The 13116-nt window shown below is 45.9% G+C and overlaps 1 protein-coding gene across 1 annotated transcript in view; it reads left to right on the top strand.

Annotated features, from left to right (window-relative positions):
* The window catches only part of UVSSA (UV stimulated scaffold protein A), a 50368-nt gene that overhangs the window by 12296 nt on the left and 24956 nt on the right, over positions 1-13116 (top strand). The window contains exon 7 of the mRNA XM_068149560.1: positions 9278-9389. Coding sequence (XP_068005661.1) covers positions 9278-9389 — 112 coding nt within the window. The remainder of the gene's footprint in view (positions 1-9277; positions 9390-13116) is intronic.

Consider the following 13116-nt stretch of genomic DNA (forward strand, 5'->3'; position numbering starts at 1 on the left):
CCTCTGATCTTGCTCTGATGCACGGGGCCACTTGGAGCTCTTCTAAAGGAAAGCAGGATGTCACTATCACCATGTTAACCCTTGTGTTAAGTATTTCAGATTTTCAGGCCAGAGAGTCACCTCCTTTGCTTCATCTCAGAACATTGAGCAGTCTGTTCTCTGTAGGTAGCAGGCACAAATTTACTTCCTGCTTTTTATCCATCCTACCTCACAAGGGGCAGGAGTATATTCTTAGCAGGTGGATTTTCTTGTCCGTGTTGCTGTTTTGTGCCACTTGTGGGAGCTGGACAGGGGAGCTGCTTCTGTATTTCACAGAATCACCAAGGTTGGAAGAGACCTCAAAGATCATCAAGTCCACTCTGGCACCACAGACCTCATGACTAAACCATGACACCGAGTGCCACATCCAATCCCCTCTTGAACACCTCCAGCAGTGATTTTTATGGTTAGACTTAAAGATGATACAAACATTAACAGAGATCTATAGGGATAGTCCTGTGTCTTGTTTCCCTTCCTCATGATACTGTTTGAGGGAGCAATTTCTTACCCACTGTTTCCACTTGTTCCACTTGTGAGTAGTCTGCTTGCCCTGTGACTATAACCCAGCACTACCACACCAAAAGATGGATAAGTTGTTCAGCCTGGAGAAGAGAAGGCTCCAGGGAGACCTCCTTGTGGCCTTTCAGTACTTAAAGGGGCTGATAAGAAAACTGGGGACAGACTTTTTGTCAGGGCCTGTTGTGACAGGAAAGGGAGTGATGGTTTGAAACTAAAAGAGAGGTTCAGATCAGAGAAAAGGAAGAAACTTTTTTATACTCAGGATAGTAAGATCCTGGCCCAGGTTGCCTGTAGAGGTGGTAGATACCCCATCCCTGGAACCGTTCCCTGTCAGCTTGGTTTGGGCTCTGAGCAACCTGGTTGCAGATGTCCCTGCTGACTGCAGGGAGTTGGACTGGATGACCCTTAAAGGTCCTTTCCAGCCCAAAACATTTTGTGGTCGCCATTGCCTCCCTTGTACCAGTGACAGAAATCCTCTGGCAGCAGGAGGTGACCTGACTGGAACCTAACCTGGGGAAGATGACTTATTATAGTTTCATAGTTTCATTCAGGGTTGGAAGGGACCACAAGGATCATCTAGTTCCAAACCCCCTGCCATGGGCAGGGACACCCCACACTACATCAGGCTGGCCAGAGCCTCATGCAGCCTGGTCTTAAACACCCCCAGGGATGGGGCCTCGACCACCTCCCTGGACAACCCATTCCAGGGTTTCACCACTCTACTTCTGTAGCATCATTAAGCTCTGCATTGTACTGTTGGGCTGGAGCCCTTTAAGCAGTTCTGCTAACGTCTGAAAATGATGAAATGTTGTGGAAAGTGCATTTCTAAATAAAAGCCAGGCTGGCCAAGTAGCCTCTGTGCTGTTGAGCAAGTGCAGACGGAATGAATGGTGATACTTTTACTGGTGCCCATAAAACGTGATTTGCCTGGACCACAGATTTAATTTGCAGTCATCTAGATTTGAATTTATGCCCAAATCACAGAGCAGAGGGGAGGGAGAGTGTGTGGGAGGTCCCTATAAATACAGCTGGTTTGGTAGTTGATGTTTTCCTTGCCTTGCACCCAGGAAAGCTCAGGATGAAATCTGTCAGGGTGTCGGCGTTTGTTTCCACATCTTGTGCTGGATAAAAGGATGGTGTCGTAGTTTGGGCTGGGTGCCCTTCTGCTACAGGGGTGTTTCCTGTGTCCAGAAGTCCAGCCCAGTGGGTTGACACAGGAAATTAGGTTATTTCCTACCATGATCCCTTGCACCACTATGAGTTTTATGGTGGGGTCTGGCACTTCCTCTTTCCTTCCTCTTTGCCACCCGGTAACTGGGGGAGAGATCTCCCGGCCATGGGTCTGGCTAGGCCCAAGGCCACGGGGGGATGGACAGCCTCAGATCTGGCCAGCTGAGACTAGCCTAGCAGTGGGGGGGGGGAAGGAGGAGCCCTGGGGGTTTTGGGTGCACCCTCAGGTGGGGATGGGATCTTTCTGGGTCTGTTTTTGGGGCTCTTCTTATCACTGTATTTCTAGTTCTCTGCACGCACTCACTGCTCTCTGTTTAAACTCTCCATCACTTTTGCAAGCTGTTTGGCTGAGTCGTTATTTCTGCGCGTGGTGGGGAGGGGGTTTGCCCCAACCCATTACAGATGGGAAAGGAGGAACTCAGGGAAGTCTTTACATGTAAGATACACTGCTTGACTATTCACTATTCAAGAAATTCTTTTTCCCCAGGCAGTGTTTGCTTGCATAGAATGCTTCCAAATTCCCTTGCCTGGTTTGTGCGGCGGTGGAGTTAAAAAATAGCATTTCCTGAGGGTCGCCCTTTTAACTGGCTCCTGCAGCCATAAATATTCTGCCTGCCTAACCAAAAATCTTTTCTCCCCCCCCCCCTTAGAAAAATATTTAGCTGGCTCTGAGTTAGATGCACATGAGATATTGGCATGGTGGAATAATTTGCAAGATCTTCCAGGGAGGGTATTAGCATATAAATAGCAGATGCAATGACGACCATCACAGCTGAGTACATTTAATTTTTAGTTTATAAGATAGAATGGGTTTTTAAATGCATAGCCATCAAGCCTGCTGAAAGACAAATGAAGTTTAGAGTTCACTTCTCTGAGGATGCTTTACATCATTTCTTTTTCTTTTTGTCTTTAATTTTTTTTCCCCCTTCTTTTTCAAAAAGAAAGGGGAACCAGAGACACACAAAACTGAACAAAAAAGTGATTTCTTGGGGGGGGGGGAAAGTAATTGAGATTGCAAAAGCAAGGTAATTAGACCAGGGCAAAATTTATGTAATGGTCCCAGCTGTAGTTTGTGAGTGCTGTTGCAGTGAGTAGAGATGACTTCTTTGTGTGCTCTCTTTTTCTCTTCCTCCTTCTTCTTCCCAACTCATTAGCAAAGGCTGGACATGGAGGCCTGTGAATGGATGGCTTTGTGTGTTGCAGTCATTTTATGGCTTCAGTTATGATTGCAGAGGCTCAGGTTTTTAAATCCTCTTAACAGAATGTAGCAGGCAGTTTGTACAAAACTGGGAAAAGGACCAGAAGCTTGTATTTCACAGGATCACAGAGTGTTAGGGGTTGGAAGGGACCTCAAAAAAAGCATTGAGTCCAGCCCCCCTGCCAGGGCAGGATCACCTAGAGCAGGTCACACAGGAGCTCATCCCAGATGGGTTTTGAAAGTCTCCAGAGTAGGAGGCTTTCTATCTTTCTGGACCCTGTGTGGAAGGTTTGGGGGTGGTCTGGTGAGGTTTTATTAGTTGGGATGAGGAAGACATTTAACTGGGGCTGTGCTTGCACTGAGCTATCACAGTATCGCCAAGGTTGGAAGAGACCTCAAGGATCATCGAGTCCAACCTGTCACCACAGACCTCATGACTAGACCATGGCACCAAAGGCCACATCCAATCTCCTCTTGAACGCCTCCAGGGATGGTGACTCCACCACCTCCCTGGGCAGCACATTCCAATGGCCAACAACTCGCTCAGTGAAGAACTTTCTCCTCACCTTGAGCCTAAACTTCCCCTGGCACAGCTTGAGACTGTGACAGCTACAACAGCTGGAGGCTGTGGGAATGTTCTAAAAGACACAATTCCCTTTCTGCTGCAATCCCATATTTGTTCTTGATAGTTTTACTAAGATGGAGACTGATAAGCAACCATCTGACTTTTCCAAGGTTTTTAATTTTTGGGGAGTTGAGGAGCAAGAGAATTGCACTTGCCCAGCTGGAAGGGTCAGCACTAAGCTCTAATGAGAATTGGGAGAATTGAGGGGTGAGTGTTCTGCCTGATTGCAGTGAAGATAGTGCATGTGCATTGCCTATGTTGGTTTTTTCTCTGTATTCTCATATGCAAATAAGTTCACCCCAGGAAGGTGGGAATTACAGTATCACAGTATAACTAAGGTTGGAAGAGACCTCGAGGATCATTGAGTCCAACCTGCCAACACAGACCTCATGACTAAACCATGGCACCAAGTGCCACGTCCGATCTCCTCTTGAGCACCTCCAGGGACGGTGACTCCACCACCTCCCTGGGCAGCACATTCCAATGACGAATGACTCGCTCGGTGAAGAACTTCCTCCTCACCTCGAGTCTAAACCTCCCCTGATGCAGCTTGAGACTGCGTCCCCTTGTTCTGGTGCTGGTTGCCTGGGAGAAGAGACCAAAATTGTCTAGCTAACTCCTGTCTCTTCTCACAGTGAGTTGCCTCCTCAGGAGAACTGCCACCTTAAAAATCCCCCCATGGTGTTGCAAAAGCATGATTCACTTGGATGAATTCATAAATAAATAAATGCCTGCACTCTGGAGCAGGTTAACACCCGGTGGAAGAACTTTTCTGTGGCACCTGAGGAGCAGTGCCGGTGCAAGTAGCCTCTGAGGGGAGTTCAGGTGCCCCATCCTGCAGTGACAGAAGGTAGCTCACCCTTCCTCTCTGATAAGACTGCAAACTGCCTCAGTGACTTCCCTCTCATCACCTGATAATGAGAATGGATTTGAGGACAGGACCCTTTTTCCCACGTTCTTTGACAGGTTCTTGAGAAACAAGCAGTTGCATGGCTACTTATCTCAGAGGTGTTTAATTCTGCACACTACAAGAAAAGCTTTGCCTTGTAGAATTCATCACCTGAGCTTATACTTCCCTTCAGATCCAGCAGGCTAGAAATGGCACATTGCTTGTTTTTCATCATGGCCTTGCTTCTCTTGTCTGCGAGGACCTAACCACTCGTTGCTAAAGGAGTGCAAGTTACTAATTCTGCCACTCAGTGTGTTGTCTTCAGTGTTTATTTCTCCTGATTTAACTGTGGATTTTTAGTTAGCTTTTTTAATTTACTGCAAAAGTTTGCCTGTAGTGGAGAAGCAGATGGACAGTGGCTGAACTTTCATCCCACATCTGTAGAACTCACTCTGGAGCCTTCTTCATGTTTGAAAGGTAGAATTAAACCAAAAGATTTGGAGGAGGCTTTCCTTCTGGTGTCCAGGAGCTGATCTGATCCCCAATACTTTCCTGACTAATAATGTGGCCTCTGGGTTCCCCTTCTTTCTGTAGAAAGGGTGTAGAGCAAGCCAGGAGAAATGGGATAGTTCTGACACTACCCCACTGGAGTGATGTAAATTGAGATACAACTACCCACTGCTACCATCCAACTGTTTGAATGGCCACCAGTGAGGACTCCTAAAATATTAAAGGTAGTGTCAAAATAAAGCCTTTATGTCTGGTTAGAATAGAATAAACCAGGTTGGAAGAGACCTTCAGGATCATCGCGTCCAACCCATCAACCAATCCAACACCACCGAAGCAACTAACCCATGGCACCAAGCACCCCATCAAGTCTCCTCCTGAACACCTCCAGTGATGGTGACTCCACCACCTCCCTGGGCAGCACATTCCAATGGGCAATCACTCTCTCTGTATAGAACTTCTTCCTGACATCCAGCCTAAACCTCCCCTGGTGCAGCCTGAGACTGTGTCCTCTTGTTCTGGTGCTGGCTGCCTGGGAGAAGAGACCAACATCTGCCTGTCTACAACCTCCCTTCAGGTAGTTGTAGAGAGCAGTAAGGTCACCCCTGAGTCGTCTCCTCTCCAGGCTAAGCTACCCCAGCTCGCTCAGTCTCTCATCATAGGGCTTGTGTTCCAAGCCTCTCACCAACTTTATTGACTTTCTCTGGACATGTTCCAGCAAGTCAACCTCCTTCCTAAACTGAGGGGCCCAGAACTGGACACAGCACTCGAGGTGTGGCCTAACCAGTGCAGTGTACAGGGGCAGAATGACCTCCCTGCTCCTGCTGGCCACACTGTTCCTGATGCAGGCCAGGATGCCATTGGCTCTCTTGGCTGCCTGGGCACACTGCAGGCTCATGTTCACTTACCATTACCCCCAGGTCCCTCTCTGCCTGGCTGCTCTCCAGCCACTCTGACCCCAGCCTGTAGCACTGCATGGGGTTGTTGTGGCCGATGTGCCGAACCCGGCACTTGGATGTGTTCAATCTCATGCTGTTGGAGTCTGCCTGTCTGTCCAGCCTGTTGAGGTGGTTGAAGGGAGAGGAGGTTTTAATTCCATACAGTTAGCTAAGCAGTTAATTTTTTAAAAATATTTTTTATTTATTTATTTATTTTAAAAGCAGGACATCTAAATTTCACGGAAAGCCCCCAGGGAAATTCAAGGGTGTGAGCAATAAGCATAATATTTTATGAAAATGACCCCCATATTTAAAAGCTGGCATGGTATGTTATGCATTGTAGCACCAAACCCACATCTACCTTTTAGAAAATTAAAACACATAAATTCTGTTTAGTGTTTGCTGTGCGCTGCACCGGCTGAAAGCCATCATGCCCCTAAAACCTTGGGTTGCTTTTCACCTTTCATAAATTCCTGGGGAGATTCTATACAAAAAATAATTTTCAGCTCCGTGGCTCATTGTTATTCAAACTTGATTGATTGTCATCATTTGCTCTGTGAGCAAGTTAAGTGCTCCTGTCATTTCCAAAGAGTATAATTGGGACGTTTCACAGGTCAGCGGTGGTGACAGGTTTCCCTTTTGATTAGTGTTAGACTGATAACAAAAATTACAGTTTCCCATGATTAATGCTTTCCATAGTACTTGAATGCACAGCTCATGGATTGTACCTAAACAAAGTGCATTTGCATCTGATTATGCCTTTTCTCCATCAGGCTTTTCACGTGCCTTCAAGTTCCAAGCCGTGCAGGTAATGCGGAAAGTTGCCTCCGGTGCAGTTTTCAAGTTGGGGATTAATGAAGCTCACAGAACTTTGGACAGAGAGCTCCGGGCCCCCAGTGACAAGTGAACACATCAGGAGGCTTTCCAGTTACAGATAGTTCTCTTCAATGCCCAGGGAGGCTGTGGATGCTGCCACCCTGGAGGTGTTCAAGGCCAGCCTGGATGAGGCCTCGAGCAAGCTAGTCTAGTGGAAGGTGTCCTTGCCCAAGGCAGCGGGGGTGGAACTAGATGGTCTTGAAGGTCCCTTCCAAGCTAAACCAGTCTGTGATTCTTGTGAAGTCAGTGTTCAGTATTCCTAAGGTTGGAAGGAACCTCAAGCATCATCGAGTCCAACCTGTCAGCACAGACCTCATGACTAGAGTAGGGAGGACACTACTGCCCACTGCAGGCTTTGAACTCACAACCTTCCCATTAAGGGTCCTGATGCACTACCAACTGAGCCACCTGAGGGTTTGCTTGAGGTGAGGAGTAAGTTCTTCACAGAGAGAGTTGTTAGCCATTGGAATGTGCTGCCCAGGGAGGTGGTGGAGTCACCATCCCTGGAGGTGTTCAAGAGGGGATTGGATGTGGCACTTGGTGCCATGGTTTAGTGGTCATGAGGTGTTGGGTGACAGGTTGGACTTGATGATCTTTGAGGTCTTTTCCAACCTTGTTGATTGTATGATTCTAAGTCCTTTCAGATATGCTATGCACCTAAGTGTTTGTGTTCTGCCTGCTGATAGTTTAGATATAATCTGGCAATTTCAGGAAATCAGCAGTCTGAGCTGAGTTTTCCTTCCTTTTACTAGTTTGACATAATTTCTCAATTCCTCAAACCTAGATACTAAAAATAAATCTATATTAGGAAAAAAACTACAAGAGTAGATAGTGGGAAGAAATTCTTTACAGTGAGGGTGGTGAGACACTGGAACAGGTTGCCCAGGGAGGTTGTGATGCCCCCTCTCTGGAGCTGTTCAAGGCCAGGTTGGATGGGACCTTGAACAACCTGGTCTAATGAAGGTGTCTCTGGCCATGACAGGGGGTTTGGAACTAGATGACCTGGAAGGCTCCTTCCAACCCAAATCATCCTAGGGTTTTGTGACTCTGTGTTGTGATTGTTGCTGTCTTTGGCAGCAAGATACTTTCTAGCATGATGATGCTGGGACTTGGTCTTAAAATGAAGACTAACTAGTCATTGACTGTAAGAACACAATAGTGGATCTGCTCTGTTCAGGACAGTAAGTGCTGGTGTGTGGCAGTTTTTCTTCTCACTGGAGCTACAGCTTTCTTAAAGTCAAGAGTTGTGTTTCTAACTTTCCCCACCCAGGTTAAAGTATCAGTGTGGCTGTTAATAGAAATTGGTGATCTTTATTAAAAATCAGTTCAGTGCAGCCCTGCAGAAAAGGACTTGGGGGTGTTGGTGGATTGTTGGTGGATGAGAAGCTGGACGTGAGCCAGCAATGGGTACTTGCAGCCCAGAAGGCCCATGGCATCTTGAGCTACATCAAAAGAATTGTGGCCAGCAGATGAGAGAGGTGATTCTGCTGCTGTGTGCTGGTGAGACCTCTCCTGGAGTGATGTGTCCAGCTCTGGGGCCCAACAAAATAGACATGGACCTGCTGGAGTGGGTCCTGAGGAGGCCACAAAGACGATCAGAGAGCTGGAGCATCTCTGCTATGGGCATAGGCTGGGAGAGTTGGGGCTGTTCAGCCTGGAGAAGAGAAGGTTCTGGGGAGACCTTGGAGTGGCCTTCCAGTATCTGAAAAAGGCCAACAAGAAGGCTGGGAAGGGACTGTTTAGAAGGGCCTATAGTGATAGGATGAGGGCAAATGGTTTGAAACTGGAACAGTGTAGATTTAGGTTGGACATTAGGAGGAAGTTCTTTACAGTGAGAGAGGTAAAATACTGGAACAGGTTGCCCAGAGATGTAGCTGAGGCCTCGTTGCAGGAGACATTCAATCTGTGAAACCCTGCAATGGACAAGATCTGAATGTTCTGACTTTGATCAGTATTAGCTTGTAGGTCCCATCAGCTTCTCCTGCTTGCCTGCTCTGCCTCTGAGCTCTTAATCAGTTTGTGGTATTATTTAACATGCCACAGACTATTTGGGTATAGCTAAATGAGTAAAATCAGCAAAGGGGGAGGAAATAAAGCTGTAGTTTGCTCATTAACTCAAAATCTCAATGTTATCTTAAGATTTTGGTCTTACTTTATAGCTTCACACTTTCTCAGACTTCACCAACTGCAAGTGTTCTGATGGATAAAAGGGGCTTTAAGGAAGCCCTTAGGATAGGGTATGGCTTTACAGATAAAATGTTAAGCAAAGGCCTAAGCTCAGATAAAGATTAAATACATAATTAGGGAAATACTTTGGACACAGAGCAGTCTCAATGGAGCTATAAGAATGTCTGTGGAAGGTTGTAAAGGGAAACCAAAAGCAGTCTTCACATTAAAAAAAGAGGGGGGAAAAAAAAAAGAATAATAAACCCAAACCAACAAAAATCTCTCTGTAGATGAAAGCCAAAGATGAGGATGATGACGACGAGGATGAAGATGACTTTGTGGAGGTCCCTGAGAAGGAAGGTTATGAGCCCCACATTCCAGACCACCTGCGTAAGGAGTATGGTGAGTTTGCCCAGCTGTGCCAGGCTTTATCCCTGCATGTTCCTTGCTGCACTGGGTAAATAAACAGCTGCTCTGAAGTAATGAAGTGAGCAGCAGTGTGGGTAACCCCTGCGTGCTCCCAGGAAGTCATCACACAGATAGGGACCAGCTCCTGGCTCTAGACAAACAAACACCTTCCAGGAGGAGCAAGAGCTACACAGCCCAGGAGCTTATTTCACTCCAGCATGTCCTCACTGCAGTTCAGAGCTAGAAGCGGCACACTGCATGCTTACAAGTGAGCTAAACACATACTGAGTGGGAAGGGATCGCAGAGCTGTGAATGAGCCTGAATGTCAGAAATGCTGGGAGTGGGCTGGGGTGAGATGAGGTTTATGTCATTTTATACCAGGAGATGTTGTCCATCCCAACTACCTCACTCTTGCAATAAATACTGAGTAAGTTCTAATATTGCTAACAGGGGGAGCTTTCCAAAAAGGAATGCAAGGGAAGAGAGGGGCAGCAGCCTTCCAGACAGTTGTGAAAAGTTTCTGACATGTATGTGACTGATGAAAGAGTCTAAAACCATTAGGAGTGATAGTGAATGAGCAAATCAGTCATTAATATACCTATGATTTATCTTTGGGGGTTTCTTTCCCTTCCTTTGGCAGTACCCCTTGTGCCCAGGCTAGTATTTTCTTAATTCCAGGCCCTGGAACTTGTTTTTCATATCTTGACCACCAGCCTGATGAATCTTAACATGTGGAAGTTCTGTTTATACTTGTCAGCTTCCACTGGGAGTGAAATGTGCTCATCCCTTCCCTCTCTTCCTAATGGCCCCATGTTTTTTTACATGATAAAGCATCTTACCACCCTTTGTATAACACTGACACAATCCTTTCTGCTCTCTGAATCCCTCCTCATGGAGAGGGATAAAAGAACAATTGAAGGATGGTTTAAAAAGCTCTGTAAAATGGATTAACAAATTCCCAATTTGTGTTTAAACTATTGCTGATAGGAAAGGACATTATGGTGAGGGAGCCAATCAATCAGAAAACAAAACCTCTCTCCCATTTTGTGTACATGCAGGAGCTAATGATCACACCTGGCTCTTCTTTGTCTGGTGGGTTTGTTAAAAATGGGCATTTTGAAATAAATGAACCATTCTTGATGTCCCTGGAGTCACTCAGCTTTTCTTGCTGCCATTCAAAGTTGTTGTGTAAGCTCCCAGTTCAGGGAAAGGTCTGAGAAGAGTTCCCAATTCCTGAAGAGAGTTCAGGTTATCTTTTATGCATGTGCTTTCTTCTGTCTTTGTGGACTTCAGTGCTTTCTTGGACCAACTGGCCAGTTACTAGTTCAAAATCTATTTCAGAAGTGGATCTATAGCTACTGCATAAATCAGCTGACTTCTGTGTAATTACTTCAGGCTGCATGAGGAAAATGGAGAACTCTGTTTGCTCTGCTGGGTTCTGTTCTGCATCTGTTTCTAATAAGCAAAAAAAGGGAGGGGGGAGAATCCCTTTGGCACATTGAGGAAAAGTGAATTATCCTGTGAGAGGTACAGGAATCTCTTGATTTCAGGGAGCATGTGTTTGACAAAGAATTGGCTGGGTTAGGCAGCCACTTAGAATAGAATAGAATAAACCGGGCTGGAAGAGACCTTTCAATCTGGTTTGTTCTATTTTACTTCTGCAATTCCATGTGAGTCAGGGGAGTTGGAACTGGATGATCTTTGAGGTCACTTCCAACCCTGACAGTTCTGTGATTCTGTGAGTCTTTCATCCATGTGGAAGTGCAGCTATCATAGCAGTGACTTTAGCTTCATCTTCATGTGATCCAGGTGGGGGGTTGTGACATTCTTCCTGTTCAGTTCATGGGGACTCTGAGCTAAGGAAATGGAAGCCAATGCAAGTGGAATGCTCTAACCCAGAACATTAAACCTGCAGTGTTAAAAAAAAAAGTGCTATGTAGAAGGTGGCTCCAAGCTTGGAAGTGTTCAGGGCCAGGCTGGTTGGGACCTTGAGCAAGCTGGTGTAGTGGAAGGTGTCCCTGCCCATGGCAGGGGGTTGGGACTGGATGATCCCTGAGGTCCCTTCCAACCCAAGCCATTCTGTGAACAGTTTAAAGCTTTTTTTTTTCCTTGTGTGTTTGCTTTTTCTGAACAAACCAGGACAAAAGAACAGTTCTTCAGGTTAACTTTTAGTACTGAACAGGAAAACAAGTTTAAAACATAAGTGTGGAAATGGGCTGAAACATGTCATTTAAATCATTGATTCAAAATCGCACTGTTCCCTTTCACTTCTCTTAGGAAAATGGAAGTATCCTCCCCACAAGGTAAATTTGAAGCTGAGAGGCTTTCTGATGGTGCAGGGATGTATTTGTGGTTCTGCTGGGATCTGAGGAGCTTGTGAATAATGGAAAGATCCTGAGTTAGCCAGGGGAACTTTTTGTGTGCATCAGTGTACATGTGCTGTTGCAGTGTCTATGTGTGCATGATGGTGATGATCTCCAAATTGATGATGCTCTGTGATATCTAAGCTGAACTGAGCATGGGCACAGTTTGGGTGGAGGGGAAATTAAACAAGTCAATTTGAATCTCCATGTGTAAGATGAAATGTAAATTTGTTAAGAGAATTTAGGTGATTAGAGAACTGAAGTGTGAAGATATAACCCATTAGGGGTGTCATGCCAAATTAGCATTACCAGACTTTTAACGACCTCCCATTTGTATAATCCTTATTTACACTTGCACCTGATGTCTGCACCAGCCAAGAGCCCAGCCTTCCTCTGCTACCACAGAGCCATTTCAGACACTTGAGCTGGAAAGAGAAAGGTTGGGATGAAAACCCAACTGCTATGAAAATCATCTCCGTGGAGTTGCTCTGGTTCTCCACACTCTGCACTCGTGTTGCTTATGTTCCTTGCCCCTTGCATGGCTGGTTTTGCTAACTCTTAAAAATGGAGGCATTGTGCATTTAAAAGAGAGCCCAAAGGACAGAGGAAAGTCTTATTTCAACTGGAGACTTCTCACATGCAGCCTTTGCTCTCAGCTAGCCATTGGTTGGCTTAAAGCCTTAAGGTGGGTAAGGTGAGAGATGGAGCTGTGCAGCTTCCCTGTGCAGTTGTCCACGTGTGGAGCTGTTTGGGTGCACACACAGCTTAGTGTGTTGGGACAGCATTTGCTGAAGTCACCTCTGGCATGTCAGCAGCCTCCCCTGGCAGGTGCAGCCAGCCATTTCTTTAGTGGCATCCAAGGGTAAGATAAGAAACTGTGTCTATCTAAAATTAGAAGTTTCCTACCACAGCAAATGGTGCTTTAATTGATGTTAGACTTCTGTCCTCTTTTAAAGCTTTGCTCATGACAGATGGTTTTATTAGTTTTGTCCTCATTTTAGAGGTCTGTGGAGATGAAGGGATAATAACAGGAAAAAATAGACTAGAATTACAATTAACCAGGTTGGAAAAGACCTTTGAGATTGAGTCCAACCTTTTACCCAACACTATCAAATCTACCAAACCATGGCACCAAGTGCCTCATCCAGTCTCATCCTAAACACCTCCAGTGATGGTGACTCCACCACCTCCCTGGGCAGCACATTCCACTGGGCAATCACTCTCTGTAAAGAACTTCTTCCTAACATCCAGCCCAAACTTCCCCTGGCCCAGCTTGGGGTGATAATTTTGTAGGGGTTGGTTTGGGTTGGTTTTTGTTAAGTAGAGGTTGATTAAATTTGATTCCAATTAAAACCTC

The sequence above is a fragment of the Melanerpes formicivorus genome, unplaced genomic scaffold, assembly GCF_026170545.1.
Source record: "Melanerpes formicivorus ecotype bairdi unplaced genomic scaffold, bMelFor1.0.p_v2 SCAF_18, whole genome shotgun sequence".
Taxonomy (NCBI): Eukaryota; Metazoa; Chordata; class Aves; order Piciformes; family Picidae; genus Melanerpes; species Melanerpes formicivorus.